Below are 20,031 nucleotides of genomic sequence, written 5' to 3'. Positions count from 1 at the left end.
TGGAATGCTGGTGATGGGAGTAATGTGTCACAACACACAGTACATCGAACCTTGCTGAAAATGGGGCTGTGTAGCCGCAGACCATTTGTTTGTTTATTTGTTTTAGAGTTTTATGGCTTTTGTTATTTGTTATTTGGTTTTTAGGAGCATTAGCAACTAAGGCCATATTGCTCCGGGTTATGCGGTGGTCATTCCCTCACCTTTCCGCATCCTCTGTATTTGGTGGTGACGGGCTCGAACCCTGGTCTAATCAAGAAGCGTGTGCTACGCACTACTGCTCCTTCCCATCTGGCCACGGAGGCGCCCGAGTTTTATGGTGCATTAGCATCTAATGCTATAATGCGCCAAGTCAAAAAGATGTACAATATAAAATTATAAAATTAAAATTGTTTGTATATTATTATAGAATAATATACGATATAAAACGTTCATATAACATAAAATGATAAAAATATTCTAGATAGAATTATTTAGATTAATAAGTTGTAAAAACTTAAAAATAGCTGACACGTTGTCATTGTTCTATAAAACCTGTCTGAGTGTATAAGGTTCAGACAGATGGCTAAAACATAAATGGCGGTGATTATAAAAGGATGGACATTCAGTTAAAATACGACGGACTGTTAAAATGGTGTCACAATTTCTACACATAGGATGATCGTCTGCCCTCAGCAGATATGAGTGATTGGAAGAAGGTTGTTTGGTCCGATGAATCACGTTTCCTGTTGCACCATGTGGATGGCCGGGTACATGTGCGTCATTTACCAGGGGAAGTGATGGCACCTGGATGCACTGTGAGACGAAAACAAGCTGGTGGCGGTGGTGTCATGCTTTGGGTGATGTTCTGCTGGAATACCCTGGATCCAGTCATTCGTGTACCGGGCACTCTGACGTCTACCACCTACCTAAACATTGCCCATGACCTGTTTGAGAGATGAAGAAAAAGCCTACCACCATAACATGACTCTCCCAAAGGAAAAATCACCCACTCATATATCAAAGGAACTGACCATACCAAACTAACCAGTAGAAATCAACCACGCCTTCATGACTATGAATCTCTGATGGGATTCCTCCCACAAACGATCCTAACATCTTGGAAACCAAGACTGGGATGCTGTCCTAGCCACGGCTTTTCTACGGGATGTCAATCGACAGCTATTGCCTATATGCCATACAGGCGATTTGAGCCGGCTCCTTTGCCAGCCACTGTTCCTCCTCTTCCCTGGGCGGGGTGGGGGGAGTAGACAGCCTCGCTGTCCCCTCTCCCTTCCAACTCCAGTTAGAGTGGGCATGCCCCACTCTAATTGGAGTTGTCCTCCCTATTGGCTCCATATCTCTGTCTATCTCCCCCCCAGTCTTCAGTCTCCCCACCTACTCTATCTAGATGCAAGTGAATGCCCCACACAAACTAAATTCAACAATCTAAAATCAATTTCGCCCACCATTTTTGACTTTCTTCTAGCGCTTCCCCGCTACACTACACGATCACTTTTTTTTTTTTTTTTTTCTTTAGGTCCTAGCCACTGAAATCTCAGGAAATTAGGTGGCAGGACCTGCCAGAGTAAATCTTAAACTACTAGGTGGCAGGACCTGCCAGAGTAAATCTTAAACTACTAGGTACCTGTTCTGCCTCCATGGGGTGAAAGTGGAGCAATGTCCGGCCTCAGCAGAGGTCTGGCGGCTAAATGGCCAGAAGAACAACGGTGCACAACACCACACACTTCAAGATCCATACACTTTTAAATCTCTGGCTTTTACAGTGCTCTGTATCACCACACAATGTAAACTATGTGATGTGCAGATGGGGGAACCCCCCCTGGTGGCATCTGACCCTAAATACACTTTACCTAAACATCATTGCTGACCTGGTACACTCTTTCATGGCGATCTTCCCCTCTGGCAGTGCCATCTTTCAGCAGAGTAATGCGCCATGCCACAGCACCCAGATTGTTTGATACTGGTTCGCAGAATATGAGGAAGACTTCCAGGTATTGCCCCCTACAAATACCCCAGACATCAATCCCATTGAGCATCTGTGGTTTGTGTTGAAACAGAAACTCTGATCTGCGGCGTCTCAACCACTGACCTTACGGGAGTTAAAGGATCTGCTGGTTATGTGTTGGTACCAGATACCACAAGACACAATTAGAAATCTTGTAGCATCCATGCCTCACTGGGTATGAGCTGTTTTGACTGCATGTGGAGGACCAACATCATATTAGGTAGATGGTCATAATGTTTTGGCTCATCAGTATATGTCTTATTATTATTACTTGTTAAAGTAATAATAATAATATTATTACTTTAACATTATTATCTTAATATTATTATATATTATTATAATATTCTTAATAAATTAATCTTAATATTATTACTTTAACATTAATATCTTAATATTATTATATATTATTATAATATTCTTAATAAATTAATCTTAATATTATTACTTTAACAAGTAATAATAATAAGAATAAAACCATCCTTATCACCATGTCAATCACCACATGGTGCCAAAGAGCCTCCTTAAGAACCTAGCAGCAGTAGGTTTCCCAGAGAACACTTACATGGAACTCCAGAAAGTCATGATCCTGAACACTTGTAGGAGAACAAGAGAGTTCCTCGACCAACAGTAATAATAATAATAGTAACTGGACACAACCAACCACCCCATGCACTTGGTACCAGTATCCATCACAGTGCAGAAGAAAAACCCATAGAGGAGAAAAGGTTTTAATAATAATAATAACCCAAAAAACAACTCAGCACATCACTGCCGGATGCAGGCTTATCTTTCAGATGGAGTACACTCACGGACACGACTAGTTCACCAGGATAATACATTAGAAGGCTAGTGCAAAAATTCCAGCTAATTAAAGGAAGTTTACTGTATTACAAGTACGAGCCTCAGGCCTTACTAGAGACTCCTAGTCACAGACCATACTGAGAACCTACCATAATAACGGACAAGATGACCATGAACAACAGACCAGATATAACCCTCATTGACAAGAAGGAAATGGCTACCTATCTGATCGACACAGCGGTGCCCAACACCAGCAACCTCCAGAAAACATATGAGGAAAAGATTAGTAAGTACTCAGACCTAAGATCAGAGGACTAAGTGTCAGAGTACTCAGTCAAAGGAATGTGGCATATGGAACAAGTAATGGCCATCCTGATCACCGTGTCAATTACTGGCATAGTGTCAAAGAGTCTCTATAAGAACATTGCAGCAACAGGCCTCCCAGAAAACACATATGTGGAAATCCAGAAAGCCACAATCTTGAACACCTGTAGGATGTAAGAAAGTTCCTCAACAAACAGTAATAATAACGGACAAGATAATATAACTTGACACAACAACCACCCCATGTACTTTGTGGGTGCCAGTACCCATCACAGGACAAAAAAATCCTATAGAGGACAAAAAGTATTATAATAATTATTATTGTTATTATCATTACAGTGCAAACTCGATATAATGTGGGTGTCAGGCAACAACTTTAATACCCGCATTAAAGTGAAGTGCTTTATTGCTGAAAAAAAAATTTTACCCTTTTTTCCCCCAGGTTTTTAGCAGCCTTTGCTTCTTGTTTTGAAATTTCTGCTAATTCAAGGTTATTATTAGTGATCTCGTCTTTTCCAATACATTTATTCCAGCAGTATTCAGTTGCTGTTGAGCTTTTTCTCCCACACTAACCCAATATTGTATGCAATGTTGGGTTAGTAACTTTCATCAGTGTTGCCTTTAGCACACGCTTCTTGATTAGACCGGGGTTCGAGCCCGTGACCACCAAATACGGAGGATACGGAAAGGTCAAGGTCAGGGAATGACCACTGCATATCCCCAGAGCAATATGGCCTTAGTTGCTAATGTTCCTAAAAACCAAATAACAACAACAGTGTTGCCTTCAGAAATTCTTGAACTTGAATTTCTGAGTTCACAACAGTAGGCATTGAAGGCTTGAATAATGCCCTGACTCATGGGCTTAAATTAGTGCAGTTGTGTTCCTTGGCAGAAACATGACTCTGACCTTTCTGTCTTTTGATTTCAAGCTATCAGCCAAAGGATTAGTTGAGCAGTGATCCAACAGTAACAGAGCCTTTTCTTCAAGTATTTTCAAAAGCAAGTGGCATCTCACTGATAGTACAAACTCACTTTCAAACCATGAAGCAACAATATCATTCATCATCCAAATATTGGAGCTATTTTTATAAATCACAGATAGAAATTTCGTGTTAATGTGCTTAATACACCCAGGGACTTTGACTTTTACCGATGCACAATGGCTTTAGCCTGTGATTTCCAACCTTGTTTGCACACAGTAACACAGTAATTCTCTCTTTGTTAGTTTCATGCCTGCTTTGTTGGTGTCTTTTTAATATCCAGTAACTTGTTGGGGAGAAGTTTATAGTACAGCACTGTTTCGTCACAGCGTACAATTGTTCATCTGTAAATTCACCAACTTGAATTACACAGAAATTCAGGAAACACTTCTGATGCTGTAATGTCACCAAATGAAGATTTGCCTACAAAACTAATTTGGGATATCCCATAATGAACCTTCCATCTCCAAAGCTACCCTTCAAAAGCTTTAAATGTATCATTATCTCTACCAAGTAGCTTATGAAATTTAAGTGCCTGTGCTTTCAAAATTAATCCATTTATCAGTGCTCCTTTGCTACACTTCTGTAGAAATCATTGTTTAAGCATTGGTCCACATCACCATTTTCACAAAGTCTAATTTTCTTTCTTTGGAGGCCTACTTCATCTTCTACGGAGTCTATGAATGAAAGTAATTTTTCTTCCTCATTCGTACAACCACGGATTGTTCCTTCTGGAATGCCACAATCATGATATATACTGCATTTTGTTTCTCCACTTTTAACTTTTACAATAATCTCCAACTGTATGTATTTCTTTTGGTGGCCATTACTTCAGTCCAGCTGATTTGGCTGTATATTCCTGATGCCCTAGAATTTACTGTGTTTTGAGAAAACTAAATCAAAGCCAAACTGTCCAGCCTATCATAGTGCCAAAGAGAAGTAATGTGATTTCTCCAAAAATCACTTGTCAGTTCATGTATATTTTTGTCTACTTTAGCCCTTAGCAGTTTTACTATCTTAAGTTGTTTACAAAAATTTACTTTATAATTAATATAATGTACTTGCCAAACTGTAGCCATATTCCCCTCCAGAGGTAGCTATTTATAATTATTGTTCCACTGATATACTCTTTTATTGCATCTCTAGCTGAAGGGAGAAATTGGGTAGGTGTCTACAATAATTAGTCTCTGATGAGTCCTGTTGTTTATAAAAATTACTCTGTAACTGAATACTGAATATATCTAAGCAAATATATAGCCAATTTTTAGCTAATTTCTCTCCTCTTGGAAATATGGTTGTAGGATGTTTGTTATTTGGTTTTTAGGAGCATTAGCAACTAAGGCCATATTGCTCCGGGATATGCGGTGGTCATTCCCTGACCTTTCCGCATCTTCCGTATTTGGTAGTGACGGGCTCGAACCCCGGTCTAATCAAGAAGCGTGTGCTACGCACTGCTGCTCCTTCCCACCTGGCTACGGAGGCGCCTATTGTTGTAGGATGAATATGTACAATATTCACTTTTTCCAGTTTATACAGTAGACTTTCAAAATAATGGCACTTTTGGGGATTAAGGTGCTGTTATTTCGATTTTTGTGTTATCTAGAAAGTTTTATTTTTAATGCATTTAATGCAGAAATAATGAGGATAAATAAGAAATAGAGAGATTAAGAATGCAATTCTATTAACTGCACATTAAAAACATAAACATGTTGATGATCCAATGTTATATTCTGCTATTAATACACTCCTGCTTATGCCCCATTCTATTTTATTTATTATACCAAGGTTAGTCTGCATGGTAGCACAGTGATATCATCACTATCCTCCCCATACTGGCCTGGGTTCAAATCCCGTCAATGACAAGAGGAACTTTTATGGGCCTTTTTCACTTTGTGACTGAATTAGTCAGTCTCAGGCATAGATTCTGTAGTTTTTTGTCCAGAAAAATAAACAGTTTGTATTATATTAAGTTTGTCACTAAGCTTTAATGTTGTTCTTCTTTTCTTCTCTGTATGAAGTTTATTAACTTTAGGAGTCATAGTGAGGTTTTACATTTATTTTAATTTAAAATAAATGTAAAACAGAGGTAATCCGTGATATCAGTACAGAATTCACTTTCAAAATGGCAAGCATATACAATACAGTAATCATGTGACTTGCCCCCCCCCCCCCCCGGCACTGCAAGACATCCACACTGTATGTAAACATCTGATCTCAATGTGCTGTTAGCTCAAATGTGCATTTATTTGGGGTACTGTTATTTCGACAGTCTACTGTAGAATGAAATTGCTAGTTCTTCAAACACTCCTTTTTTCGAAATTCGTTTTTTGGGGGGGGGACATAATCACACCCAAAGTATATCTAAAACCGCTGTATGAAGAGGCACATCATATCGAGGTTGCACTGTATTATTAGTACTATTGGCAAACGATAATTTTTTTTTTTATTTTAAATTATCACAGACTCTTTCTTTGATAGTTTTTATTTAGTAAACATCAAGGAAAATTCAATTAGCGATTGCATTACAGGCTGACAAAAATTGGTGTCAAATAGAAAAATTGCGACATCCATCTTAACATTGCATGCATGTGCTATTCAAAAGAAATTACTTTTGTAAACCATATTGTTATAGTATCATCCCCGATTGTATATTTGACCTGTTAACAAAATTTTGAAGTAAAATATATTTTGATGTTATTTTGCTATAAACTTCCAAAAATTGGCATTAAATCAAAACAAAACGAACTAAATGGAATATACAAATAATAAGATATTTTGTTGTTTTAAAATTAGTTAGTATTATTTAACCTGAGCAAAAAATTGGTAAGCAGTTTTCATAAATGCTGATGCTATTGGGATTTTAAAAATGGTCTTTTTGACTCCACAAGACCAGATTTTAGGTTAGCCACAGACAGGTTAACTACAAACTTATTTCCTTTTCCTGTTAAAAAAAAAAAAAAAAAGAAAGGGGAAACATAATATACAAGCCCAAACTTCTTGAAAATAATGTTTCTTGATTTGTCACCCATCATTATTGTTTGTATTTCAAGTAACAAGCAACTGTCACCTTTGACAAGATCAAAATACACTTTCTCTATATACCTAGAAATTATTTAATCATGATGCAGGAAAGCAAAACAAAACTAAGTGACAAGCAATTATCTTTGGACTGCTTTTTCTGCACCCAAGTAAAATAGTGCATGATATTCCCAATACACTGTTGTTTGAAAAATATTTTTTTATGATATGCTCTTTCTTTGATGTTTATTTGATCTAGAAACAAATGTTGTTTGTTTGTTTGTTATTTAGTTTTTAGGAGCATTAGCAACTAAAGCCATATTGCTCCGGGATATGCGGTGGTCATTCCCTGACCTTTCCGCATCCTCCGTATTTGGTGGTGACGGGCTCGAACCCCGGTCTAATCAAGAAGCGTGTGCTACGCACTGCTGCTCCTTCCCACCTAGCTACGGAGGCGCCTTCTAGAAACAAATCTTCCAAGGAAAATTATTAGCAGCTGCATATTATGACTGGTAAAAATTAGTGTCAAATAGGAAAACTCTACATCCATATTGCATTATGTGCAAAAGAAAACAGTGTGCTACTCATAAAAAAATTGCTTTTTGAAAATCATATTGCTTATAATATTGCTTTGGTATCATTCTCAGACTTGTATTTGAACCAGTACAAAATTGTTCAGCACACAATGATTGCCGTTTTCAGCTTTTCTTAGCTTCAACCATAACTTTTGCTGAAAAGAAATGTTTTATTCAGTCTTTGTTCATGTTTAATTGGCATTTTCATGGCATTTTTTAATTTCTTTCAAAATTCTTTGTCACTGAAAAAGATATTAAGAGAGGTGTTAATAAACAAAGCTAATCTATGGATTTATATTCTTTCACTGTATTATCTACAAACATAATTATATTGACCGTTACATTAATATTCAATAAAACTGTATTGGGAAAACATAATAGAAATACATCTTTGACAAGCATAACACACAACTTGGCTGAAATTTGAAAAATAAGAAATTTTCTTGTAAAATAATAAAAGAGACAGATCATTCACAAATTTTATAAAAGAAATTCATGAAAGTTGTTAGATACAATAGTGCATAGTCACAAGGTTATCGTTCATCAATATAACCACCAAATTTGTTAAGGCAAAGTTGTCCCACTGCAGCAAAAGAGTATTTATGCCTTGTTTATGCCATTTTGTATTCTGTGATAGAAAAATATCTTTGACAGCCAAGAAGTCAGATTGTAGCTGTACATTGGTGAGGAGGGAGTTTCAACTGAAAGTGGTGCTGAAGGTTTTTTGTGGGTTCAACAAAGTAGGGATATGCATTTCCAAGGACAGGTATCACCCTCTCTGACATAAATCCACATCTCATCCTGCATATTGCGACCCTTATTTTTTCTAGATATAGAGTGTCATGTCGAGTTTGTTGATGTGGCAGGTCCCATTGCATTCTTAGCACAGATGCTGATCTGTTTGTGGGTTTACTGCTGCTTTGGTGGTTGTAGCTATAGAGCACAAGCATATGATAGAGATACATGTAAACTGGTGATGAATTTCAAATTGACATATTTGATCCACAGAAATCAAACAATACTGTGCCTCATCCTGTATTTACCCTGTTAGTTGCTTTGTTGTTTGTTTGTTATTTGGTTTTTAGGAGCATTAGCAACTAAGGCCATATTGCTCCGGGATATACGGTGGTCATTCCATGACCTTTCCGCATTCTCCATATTTGGTGGTGACGGGCTCGAACCCCGGTCTAATCAAGAAGTGTGTGCTACACACTGCTGCTCCTTCCCACCTGGCTACGGAGGCGCCCCTGTTAGTTGCAATGCCATTTGCAAGCAGCTGACAAACTTACATTTTTCACAGTTCATTCATTTGTCTAATGTCTTCTGTAATGACAAATAAAATATTTTGGTTACTTAATAATCCCTTCTGATTAATTCCTACAGAAGAAATTCAAAATGCCATTTAAATAACTTACAGTCTAATATAAATAATACAGAATTTAAAATTCTATTTACCCAGGTATTTTAAATTTGGCTCCATTGCTTGAAGTACCTGCTGCTATTCTTCCTTCATTATCTATTACTACCATTCCAACAGTATCATGATTGTCACTTCCAAATGACGGTTTTTTAAATTCATCTTTGATAGGCACTTTTTCCTGAGTAGCTTTATATGGACCACAAGATTTCTTGGGATCTGGGTATACATTCTAGAATGAAACACATAAACAAGATTAAAACTTTCATCAGCATTCTAGTATTCACAAATTTCTTAAGAAAATCAATCCACTTTCTCTTCACATAAGGATAAATATTATTTGGCAGAACAAATCAATTTCAACTATAATTTTTAAACAAAAAGGGTGATCAGATGTATTCATATTAAAGTCACATTGGTTATATTTTAACAATTTATATAGTGTGAACCAGAGCTGTGATGCCCAATACGTTCTACGTTAATATCAATATTTGTAAAATAATAAGAGAAGTTAACCCCAACATAGTACGTAGAATACGTCTATATGATACTCTCCAGAAATTAAAACGAAAAACTTACATTAAAAATTTTTAACTATTTGTTAAAAATTTTTTAACAAATAGTTAAAAAATTAATTTAACACAATTAAAAATCAATTTAATACAATTAAAAATAAGAAAATTATTAAAAGAATTTAACAAAAAAATTGCAAAACAATTTTAAACTTACATTGCAACTGTGAAAAACTGCAAAACGACTTACATTAGAGTAACTATTTGTTACTCTAATGTAAGTTTTTAGATTTTTTCGTTTACATACTATATTGAGGTTAACTTCTCTTATTATTTTACAAATATTTAACAATTTATATGTGACAAATAGACGGCCTCCGTAGCCGAGTGGAAGTGCAGTAGCACATGCTCTTTGAGTAGACCGGGGTTCAAGCCCCTGACTGCTGAATACGGTCGATCTGCCAACCTGCACTGGACCAGCGTGGCAGATTATGGTCCATTTCCCTCAACATGAATTGTTGAGGAGGCTTCCATCCTGCAGTGGGTTGATAATGGCTGCACTTTACTTTTTTTTTTATGTGACAAATATCTCTGTAATATGTTGTGGAAATGACATAATGTCAACTAAGATTTCATATCTTAGAGATAAAGAATTCTTCACATATATAAATGCCAAGAAGAGCAGGACAAACCAGATCGGACCTTTACGTAAGGGAAAGGGGATAGTATTAAATACACCAGCTGCCGTTGCAGATCAACTCAACAGTTATTTTGCATCGATATTTACAAATGAAAAGCCTTTTGTGGCAATGGGAAATTGTGGGAGCGAAGTTAAAAAATATGTAATTAATGATATTGAAATTTCGCAAGATTATTTAATGAAAACACTTTCAAGCCTACAGACCAGTAAGGCTCCTGGAGTTGATGGAATATACCCTATAATCTTGAGAGAGGCGGCAAGCGAGTGCATTGAACCACTGAGGCTGGTTATGCGAGCATCACTAGACTATGGGGAGATTCCCTTGGATTGGAAAAGTGCAAATGTATCTCCCATACATAAGGGTGGCTCGAAAAGTGAAGTGGGAAATTATCGACCTGTCAGTCTGACTTCAGTAGTAGGGAAAATCATGGAGGCAATGATCAAGGGTGGAATTCAGGATCATTTGGATCGAATTGAAATTCTCAAGGATACTCAGCATGGTTTTGTAAAGGGAAAATCATGTTTAACAAATCTGGTTCGCTATTTCGAAAGGGTCACTCACGAGCTGGATTTAGGGAATAATTTCGACATTGTTTATTTAGATTTCAGCAAAGCTTTTGACTCAGTCCCACATGAGCGGTTGCTTTATAAGCTGGAACAGGTTGGAATCACTGGGAAAATCCTTAGATGGATAGAAGGATGGCTTTAGGGCAGGAGGCAGAGGGTTGTGATAAATGGCTATTCCTCAGATTGGGTTGATGTAAGAAGTGGGGTTCCCCAAGGATCAGTATTAGGACCACTGTTGTTTTTAATTTTCATAAACGACATTGATGAAGGGATAGAGGGCGTGATGTCTAAATTTGCAGATGATGTTAAAATTGGTAGAGTAGTTAATGATCACTGTCAAGCTGAGCTTCTTCAGAGAGACCTAGATAGACTTCAAGAATGGTCAGAAAAATGGCAGCTGTGCTTTAATCCAACAAAGTGTAAGGTATTACATCTGGGAAACAGTAATCTCAAAATAACTTATTCACTTGGTGGAGTTCAACTAAATCCAGTACTGGAGGAAAGGGACTTGGGTGTTACGATACGGTCAGACATGAAATTCTCTGAGCATTGTAAACATTGCAAGGAAGGCCCATGGTGTCCTATCGATGATCTATCGAAATTTTGCAAGTAGAGATAGGGACGTGATAATCCCATTATATAAGGCTTATGTTAGACCACACTTGGAATACTGTGTTCAAGTATGGAGACCGCACCTAAAGAAAGACATCGAGCTTCTTGAAAGGGTGCAAAGAAGGGTAACTCGCCTGGTGAGATCGGCAAAAGGGCGTCCTTATGAAGAAAGACTTCGAATATGTGGGTTGCAGAGTTTGGAAACTAGACACCTTAGAGGAGATTTGATTGAGGTGTTTAAGGCTCTGAGAGGCATCAGTAAAATGAATGAGGATAAAATTTTCAAGATTATAAATGATGCTAGAACTAGGGGACATAAATTCAAGTTACGGGGGGAAATGTTTAGATTGGACTGCAGGAAGTTTTATTTTAGCCAGCGAGTTATAAATTACTGGAATAAGTTGCCTTCATGGGTGGTAGAGGCCGACAGTTTGGGGAAATTCAAAGGTCATCTGGATAGTACTTTCGGGTAAGGGAAGCGCATAGGATGATAGGATTAATTTCCTTTTTATTTATTTTTATTTCATTTTATAATTTTTATTTATTTATTAATTATTATTATTTATTTAATTTTTGTTTTTATCATTGTTTTGTTCGGATTATTTTATTTTTTTTTTTTTTGGCTGGTGCAGCATAAGCCATAGGCTTTCTTGCACCATACGGCCGTTACTAATACTAATACTAATATGAGGAAATATAGTAAGTCCAGATGAAATTACAATTTTAGTTTATTGTTTCATAAACTAGGAATTATAGATCTCATTACCTAGCAAAAATATTCCATAACTGGCTGGCTGATTAGTTTCTAAATTCATGCTGAATCCTATTTTCATGCTGTGAAGTAGGGAATATTTCAATGTGCAAGAGCATTCAGAACAAATCCAGAAATGTAGACAGCAAGCACATGTTAAAATTTTTAAATAGTGAGATTTGTATTTCTTTACTAAACAAACATTTTAATAGCATGTGGCCGCAGTGTATTTCTCCACATAAAATCTTGTAATGACTATTCTGTATTTAAAAACTGACGAACTGGTATCGCAGTTGAAGTAATTTCATTCTCATTTTTATTGAGCAGGTAAGTTAATTTATTTTTGTTTTGTAATAATCTTCACCTGAGAGTCTCATTGCCTACATTCATTATTGTTTATGAGTCATAGAACATGTACTAATGTATATCCATAACTGGTTTAGTAATTTGAGACAGATTTCTTTTTCTTTTACATAAGTGTAACGTTATTTGTTAGTTTTATAATTATAAATTGATTTAAGACCACAAAGTCATAGTTAATGAAAAGTGTTTTAAACAAAAAAAAAAAGAAGATAAAATATTATACTGTATATGCATCTTGAATCAAATCTCCCACATCAACTGAGAAATGGGAACTGAGAATTTTGAATGTTACTTCTAGTTACTGCTGGTATAAAGAGAGTATGAGCATGTAAGGAGACAGGAACCACAGAGTGATGAGATATATTAAGTTTTAGTTAAAGTGAAGATAAAAGTTCCAAGTAAATAAATAAGTTCTGAGCATTTGGAATAGTTGTTTGAAATGGTTATCTGTCTGCAGTTAACCAAAGATTATTTTCAAGTGAAGATTTGCAATTCAGCTTAAAAGTTTTGTATCTTTTAATCAACTAAAACCGTAAGGATGGAATATTACTATTATACGATGTCTGATTGTTTGGCCAGAAAATAAATAGTTTCACTTTCCCATAAGACTGGAATTGAACAGAATTAAAGAACAAAATAAAAAAGCTTTACTTTTCCATCGATAAATATCAAAAAAAAAAAATTTTTTTTTTTAAGTATGTTTCCAACATCTTCATACCAATTTTGATAAATTTGAAGCGCCAGGAACTCGCAGGAGAAATTAAAGATTAATCATCTCTAAAAGTGGGCAACCTTTTTTAACTTGCATCAATAACTAACTATTCATAAAAGTACACAAGTATAGCCAACTGTGTATATATATATATACAGTTGGCCATACTTGTTTATATATACGTATATATATATATATATACATTCTGAATGTTTGTTTTGAGTTAAATAATCTCAGAATGGAATAGGGTCTTTTACTGTAAATTTAGACTTAACACTTTGAGGTAGACACTGCTAAAATTTTAACTTATAAGAATTGTACATTGTCCTTATATATCATAAATGCTGAAAGTAAAGTGAACTGGAAACTTGTAAAGAAGACACTGTAAATGTATAAATTCCAAAATTATGTTACTAGAAATATATTCAGAACTTATAATTTTCTTGAACAATGTTATCTTGTACTTTAATTCTTCCTTTGGATGGACAGACTCCGCTAATAAAAACCAAGAGTTTTTAGGCCTGCGACAATTGGAAACTTGACTCATAAATAGTTTGGATTCATTATTTTGGCAATTATGAATTAATCTTAGAATATTTTCTTATTACTTACCAAATGTGAGTTGCTAGTTTAGTGTAGACAAGAAAAGGCTAGTGACCCCTAGTAATAATAATGGCAAAGAAGTAAAATGCATGGGATGCATAAAAATTATCAGACAGCACAAAATCCTGTGGTAGATACAAGCTAGTCTGTAATCAAGTCACAAAGGAGGTTATGCAAGCAAATGCAGATTACAAGAAATCTTTTGCAAAGGATGCAAAGAAAAACAACAAAAACCTTCTTTCCTTATATAAATTCTAGAAGGAAGGGGATGAATCAGATTGGACCATTTGATATCAATGATTTGACTGTTGATGATCCTGATCTGATAGCTGACAAACTGAATGAGTATTTTGCATCTGCATTTACACATGAGGAATTCTGTAGGGAAGTGGAGGACAGAAGCTTATTAAACTCTAACAGGGAGCTAAATGATTTTGTAATAACTGAGAGCAAAGTGGAGGAGAATTTGTTGAAGTTAAACATAAGAAAGACACCCTGGGATGGATTGGATCTATCCAGTTATATTAAAGGAGGTGGCAAAGGAACTAAGCAAACCCTTAGCCATAATTATGAGAGCATCCTTGGACTCAGGGTAGGTCCCAACAGACTGGAGATGTGAAAATGCATCCCCAATTCACAAAGCAGGATCAAAGGGTGACACGAGTAATTACAGACCTGTTAGTTTAAATTCTGTTCGAGGGAAAATAATGGAGTCACTGGTTCAAGAAGCATTGAAGGATCATCTAGACAAGACTACATTAATAATTCAGACACAGCATGGGTTTGTTAAGGGAAAGTTCTTACCAGACCAATTTGATTGGATACTATGACGTAGTCACAAAGGAACTGGATGCAAAAAATAATTTTGATATCATATACTTTGATTTCAGGAAAGCTTTTTATACTGTTGCACATGGAAGATTACTGTAAATTGGAGCAGTATGGCATTAAGGGCAAGTTGTTACAATGGATAAAAGGATAGCTGAGTAGGAGAAGACAGAGATTGCTCTTGGTGGAATAATGCTATTAGTGGAGTCCCTCAGGGTTCAGGGTTTGGCCCATTGTCGTTTTGCATATTTATCAATGATTTTTTTTGAGGACGAGAGTAGCCTGTGTAGATGTACATTTTTACCGCTCCTGGAACAGAGAAGTTTTTTCTGATTTATTTTCTGTTTTATTAGCTTAAATTGGCATATTAACTTATTTTCTAGAGTAGTTTTATATTCTTATTTACGATACTTAGATTAAAGTAACTTAGATAGAGATTTTGTAGGTATTACTTAGTATCGGAAAGGGTATCAAATCCACGTGTTTACCGTTCGTAAATAGCCGCCATTGCTACGCGATACAAAATATCTCGAAATAGATAGCATAAGCATAATATAGTATAGTATAGTACATAATATTGTCAATTAATCAGATTATTAATCTTGTTGAACTTCATTGTCAATTAAATTGTACTTTTAACTATACATATAACGACTTGGGTTACGTAACATAAATAATTAGTAAAAAATAAATAATTAATACCTTAACTTGATACAGAAGTTATATAAAGGGATTTCGTAGATAACACTCGATACTGAAACATAAATATAGAGTTATAACTGTGTTGAGATATAAGTTTATGGTTTTAATTTTGTACTGAAATTGAAATTTTATTGAAATTAAATCGAAATCATGACTCTGACCAGAGCAGCAAAGCAAAAGGCTCAAGCTAATGGGAGTGCTGTGGCTCAGGGGAGAACTGAGGGGGGCAGTTGCCCTCTGAATCACAGCCTATTAAAATGCACTAATTGGTTGATGTTTGTGGAGCAGTCAGGTACGGGACATGATACTGCCATGGGGGATGTCTTTGTGTGTGTGCGATGCAAGGAGTGTAAGGAAATCAGGCGACAACTCAGCATTGCTTTGGGCCTATATAAGAGCTTGAAGGACAGGGTGGCAGTCTCTGAACGTGCCGCTGTGTTGCACGATGACCAAGTACAAGCTCTGGCATTGTTGTGGGCAGCCCCCAAGGCAAAATGCGCTGGTCCCAAAGGAACTAGTAGTTGTTGGTAACTCTATTGTCAGGGAAACGGGAAACATGCTTTGTAAAAAGGATAGGTGGAACAGGACCAGGGTATGCCTGCCACGGGCAAAGGTTGATGACGTTGTAGAGCGGATATCATCTTTTAAGGGCACAAAAGGTGATATAGTTGTACACGTTGGCACTAATGATATTAAGAGTAGGAGACCAGCGGAATTACTTAACAAGTACAGGTCACTGCTGAAAAAAAGCCGTGAATTAGGGTTGAATTTGAAAGTGTCTGCAATTCTGCCCAGACACGATAGGAGGGAGTATATGATGAGAGCCCTGTCGATCAATTCGGCCCTGGAAGGATTGTACAAGGCTCAAGGGCAGAATGTTTTTCAGCCTGGTCTGTACTTGTTAACAGGAGAGACTGCTTCTACAGGGATGGGATACACTTAAATAGAAAGGGTGCAAGAATGTTTGCTGATGCTATCGAGGCAGTGTTAGGTGGGTTGGAAAACTGCTAGATTGGGGGGATACAAGAACTAATAGATTAACAGTAGCCACTGGCAGAGGTGACAGTGATTCTTGCACTGCTTCTATTGGAATGAGCCGCAACCTGGAAAATAAGATGCAGGATAGTTCAGAGACTGCTGGGAATCATAGGGGTAAAAATAAACACATAGGTTGTGTTAGAATAGCTAAGAAAAAGAACAGGTGCATGTATACTTGCGTGTACACCAATGCAAGGAGTTTAGTAAATAAATTTGATGAATTTGAGGTATTGCTCAAAACATCAAAGGCAGATATTGTGGGGATTTCAGAGACGTGGTGTCACACAGATATAAGGAATGCAGAACTGGAATTTGGGGAGTACAATGTCTACAGAAAGGATAGACAGGGTAGGAAGGGAGGAGGGGTTATGCTATTAGTTAAGAAATACATAAAATCCAAGGAAGTGAAGCCAGTCGACATTGCTGGACAGTGCAGTGTCGAGTCAGTTTGGTGTGACATAAGCATTGGGAGATCAAAATTGAGAGTAGGAGTGTGGTATAGGCCTAATGACTCTGATGAGTATAATAAGAAACTGTACGGGGAAATAGAATGGGCCAGTAAATCAGAGAGTCTTATAATGGGGGATTTTCATTTCCCAGATATTGACTGGAATTTTGGGGCTGGTCACTCACACACTAGGAAGGCTTTTGGGGATTTATTGGATGATTGTTTTCTACATCAGCATGTTCGGGAGGCAACTAGAGGGAGTAATACTCTTGATTTGATTATCAGTAGTGATTCTTCATGCATTAAGAATCTGCAGGTAAATGAACCACTAGGTGGCAGTGATCACAGTGTGCTGAAGTGGGAGTTACTCAAAGAGGTAACTACCATTAGGAGTAAAGGGAAGGGTTATTGCTTTCGTAAAGGCGACTACGATGGACTGAGACAGTATTTAAATTCTATACAGTAGGACCAACTGATGATGTTACCAACAGCAAATTCAAAATGGGAAGCATTCAAAGAACTTATCTTGGAAGCTACTAGGCTTTACATACCATTTAAGAAATATTGTTCAAGGTTTAGGCCTAAGTGGATGTCAGATGAACTAATGAGACATATGGCAGAGAAGAAAAATGCATGGGATACATACAAATTAACACGTGACACAGAAGCCTATGATAGATACAAGTTGATCTGTAACCAAGTTACAAAGGAGGTTAGGCAGGCGAAGGCAGATTACGAGAAATCTTTGGCAAGGGATGCAAAGAAAAACAGCAAAGAGTTCTTTACTTATGTAAACTCTAGAAAGAAGGGGATGAATCAGATTGGTCCACTTGATATCGATGAATCAACTGTTGATGATCCTGCTCAGGTAGCTAACAAACTGAATGAATATTTTGCATCGACATTCACACATGAGGAGTTATTCAGCGAGGGGAATGCCAGAGGTGTATTCAACTCTGGCAGTAAGCTAGAGAATCTTGTAATAACTGAGAGTAAAGTGGAGGAGAAATTGTTGAAGATAAATACAAGAAAGGCAAATGGGGTGGATGGGATGTATCCAGTTATATTAAAGGAAGCAGCAAAGGAAGTAAGCAAACCCTTAGCCATAATTATGAGAGCTTCCTTGGACTCAGGGGAAGTACCCATGGACTGGAGATGTGCAAATGTGACCCCAATTCACAAAGGAGGATCAAAGGGCAACACAAATAATTATAGACCTGTTAGTTTAACTTCTGTTCCTGGAAAATTAATGGAGGCACTGGTTAAAGAAGCCCTGCAGGATCATCTAGAGAAGACTTCAGTCATAGCTCAGACAGAGCATGGTTTTGTTAAGGGGAAGTCTTGCCTGACCAATTTGATTGGATACTATGATGCAGTCACAAAAGAATCTGTTTAGGATTCTTTTGTGACCCTATGGGTTCTCATCTGGTGAGTATGGGCTTGGCACACCCAGGGTCCTGAGCTGGATATCCTCATTCTTCTCTTTCTTGGCGATTCCCTTCTACTTCTGACTCTCTCTCTCTTTCAGGGTAATTCAGATTTTTTTTTTTTTTTTTTGGCTGGTGCAGCATAAGTCTCAGGCTTCCATGCACCATATAGCTAATAATAATAATATTCAGCATAACGTATCCCTGTAAAGATAGCTGATTGCTTCACAAATGCATTGTTTAAGTTCCATAATTGGTTCCTGGAAGAGGTGCAATATACACCTGGTCTTTCACAAATTCCCAGAGAGGAAAACCTAAAAGAGTCAGATCAGGGGGACTAAAAAATCGGCCCTTGTTTTCAAATTCACTTCCCTGGAAACACTGTGTTCAGGAATGTATAAACTTCTTTGTGGTATTGTGGTGTGACTGATCTTACTGGAAAATCATTGTATGCCTCTTATTGTCATCATTGTATGACGTGTGTGTGTGTGTGTGTGTGTGTGTGTTTAATGGCAACACAAACTGCTGTGGCTATAGTGCACCTATTCATAGGAATGTTAAAAAATAATTAATATGAAGCCAGTTCAATTTCATTTCAGCTCAGAAACTAATCACATTCATTCATACATTTCTATTTGTTTCAGAAAACAGAAAAGTTCATTAACATTTGCCTCCTCACCAATAATATGATTTAATGTTATCGGTTCTTGGAGATTAGCCAGAGAATGAAATATTGAAATTCAATGTTGTTCATAATGTGAACAGTCAATCAAAATATGTTTGACTATTAGATGTTCAGAGCAGTGAGGACACTGAGGATGGTTATTGCCTGTGATTAGATGGAGGCGAGTCAGTTCACTAGTTGTTGACGATCTTCAATTTTCAACACCAAATTCCTGATTTGATTTAAAACAGGGTGATCCTGATAAGAGGGATTCTGCATTACTCTAATTGAGATGAGAGAGTTGGTGTAAACTAAATATTTTGCAGATGGGTGAAGAGTCAAATTTTCTAGAGCTATATGTATTGCATATAGTTCCACTGAAAAGTTGCTGTACTCGGGTGGAAGAGAAGCTGATGTGATAGCAGAGGGAAACACTGCTCCTGCTCCAATAGTTGAATGAGATTTGGAACCCTCCATATATATTCGTAAGAAGTCAAATAGTTTTGAATATGGCTAGCATGGAGGTGTTGCACATTCAGAGTCAGTAGACAATTCTTTCCCCATTGGAGAAAATAAGTATCGCAGGACAGTTGAGGAAAGGGAGCCCATGATGGGTGAGAATAATTCTTTATCTGTTGCCTATTGCAGAGAGGAACGTTCCAATTCTGTGATATTTCAAGGAGCCATAGACCTGTATTTTACTTGGTTTATTTCTATAGAGATTGTGAAATGGTGGATTAAAGAGTGTGGCTGAATGGGGTACGGAGAACAACTCTGTATTTTGGCTGCATATTTAAGTGGTAAAATTTTTCTGCGGAGGTACAGAGGGGCCTTATGGGCTTCAATATATAAACTATAGGTTAGAGATGTCCTATAAGTACCAAGAGCAATCTGCACCGCATTGTGTTGTACAGGATCAAGCCAGAGTAATACTCTCTTTCGGGCAGAATCGTAAACCGGGGCACCATAATCCAAATGGGATCT

General features: G+C 36.9%; 1 protein-coding gene across 2 annotated transcripts in view; it reads right to left on the bottom strand.

Annotated features, from left to right (window-relative positions):
* Positions 1 to 20,031, bottom strand: part of LOC150077311 (N(4)-(Beta-N-acetylglucosaminyl)-L-asparaginase) — a 182,294-nt gene that overhangs the window by 57,263 nt on the left and 105,000 nt on the right. For both annotated transcript variants that reach the window (XM_090386107.1, XM_090386106.1), the window contains exon 5: positions 9,159 to 9,352. In XM_090386107.1, the coding sequence (XP_090242233.1) occupies positions 9,159 to 9,352 (194 nt within the window). The remainder of the gene's footprint in view (positions 1 to 9,158; positions 9,353 to 20,031) is intronic.

Source organism: Mastigoproctus giganteus, chromosome 12 (genome assembly GCF_048544385.1).
Source record: "Mastigoproctus giganteus isolate SK-2022 chromosome 12, ASM4854438v1, whole genome shotgun sequence".
NCBI classification, from domain to species: domain Eukaryota; kingdom Metazoa; phylum Arthropoda; class Arachnida; order Uropygi; family Thelyphonidae; genus Mastigoproctus; species Mastigoproctus giganteus.
This window is presented reverse-complemented; position numbering and strand designations above follow the sequence as displayed.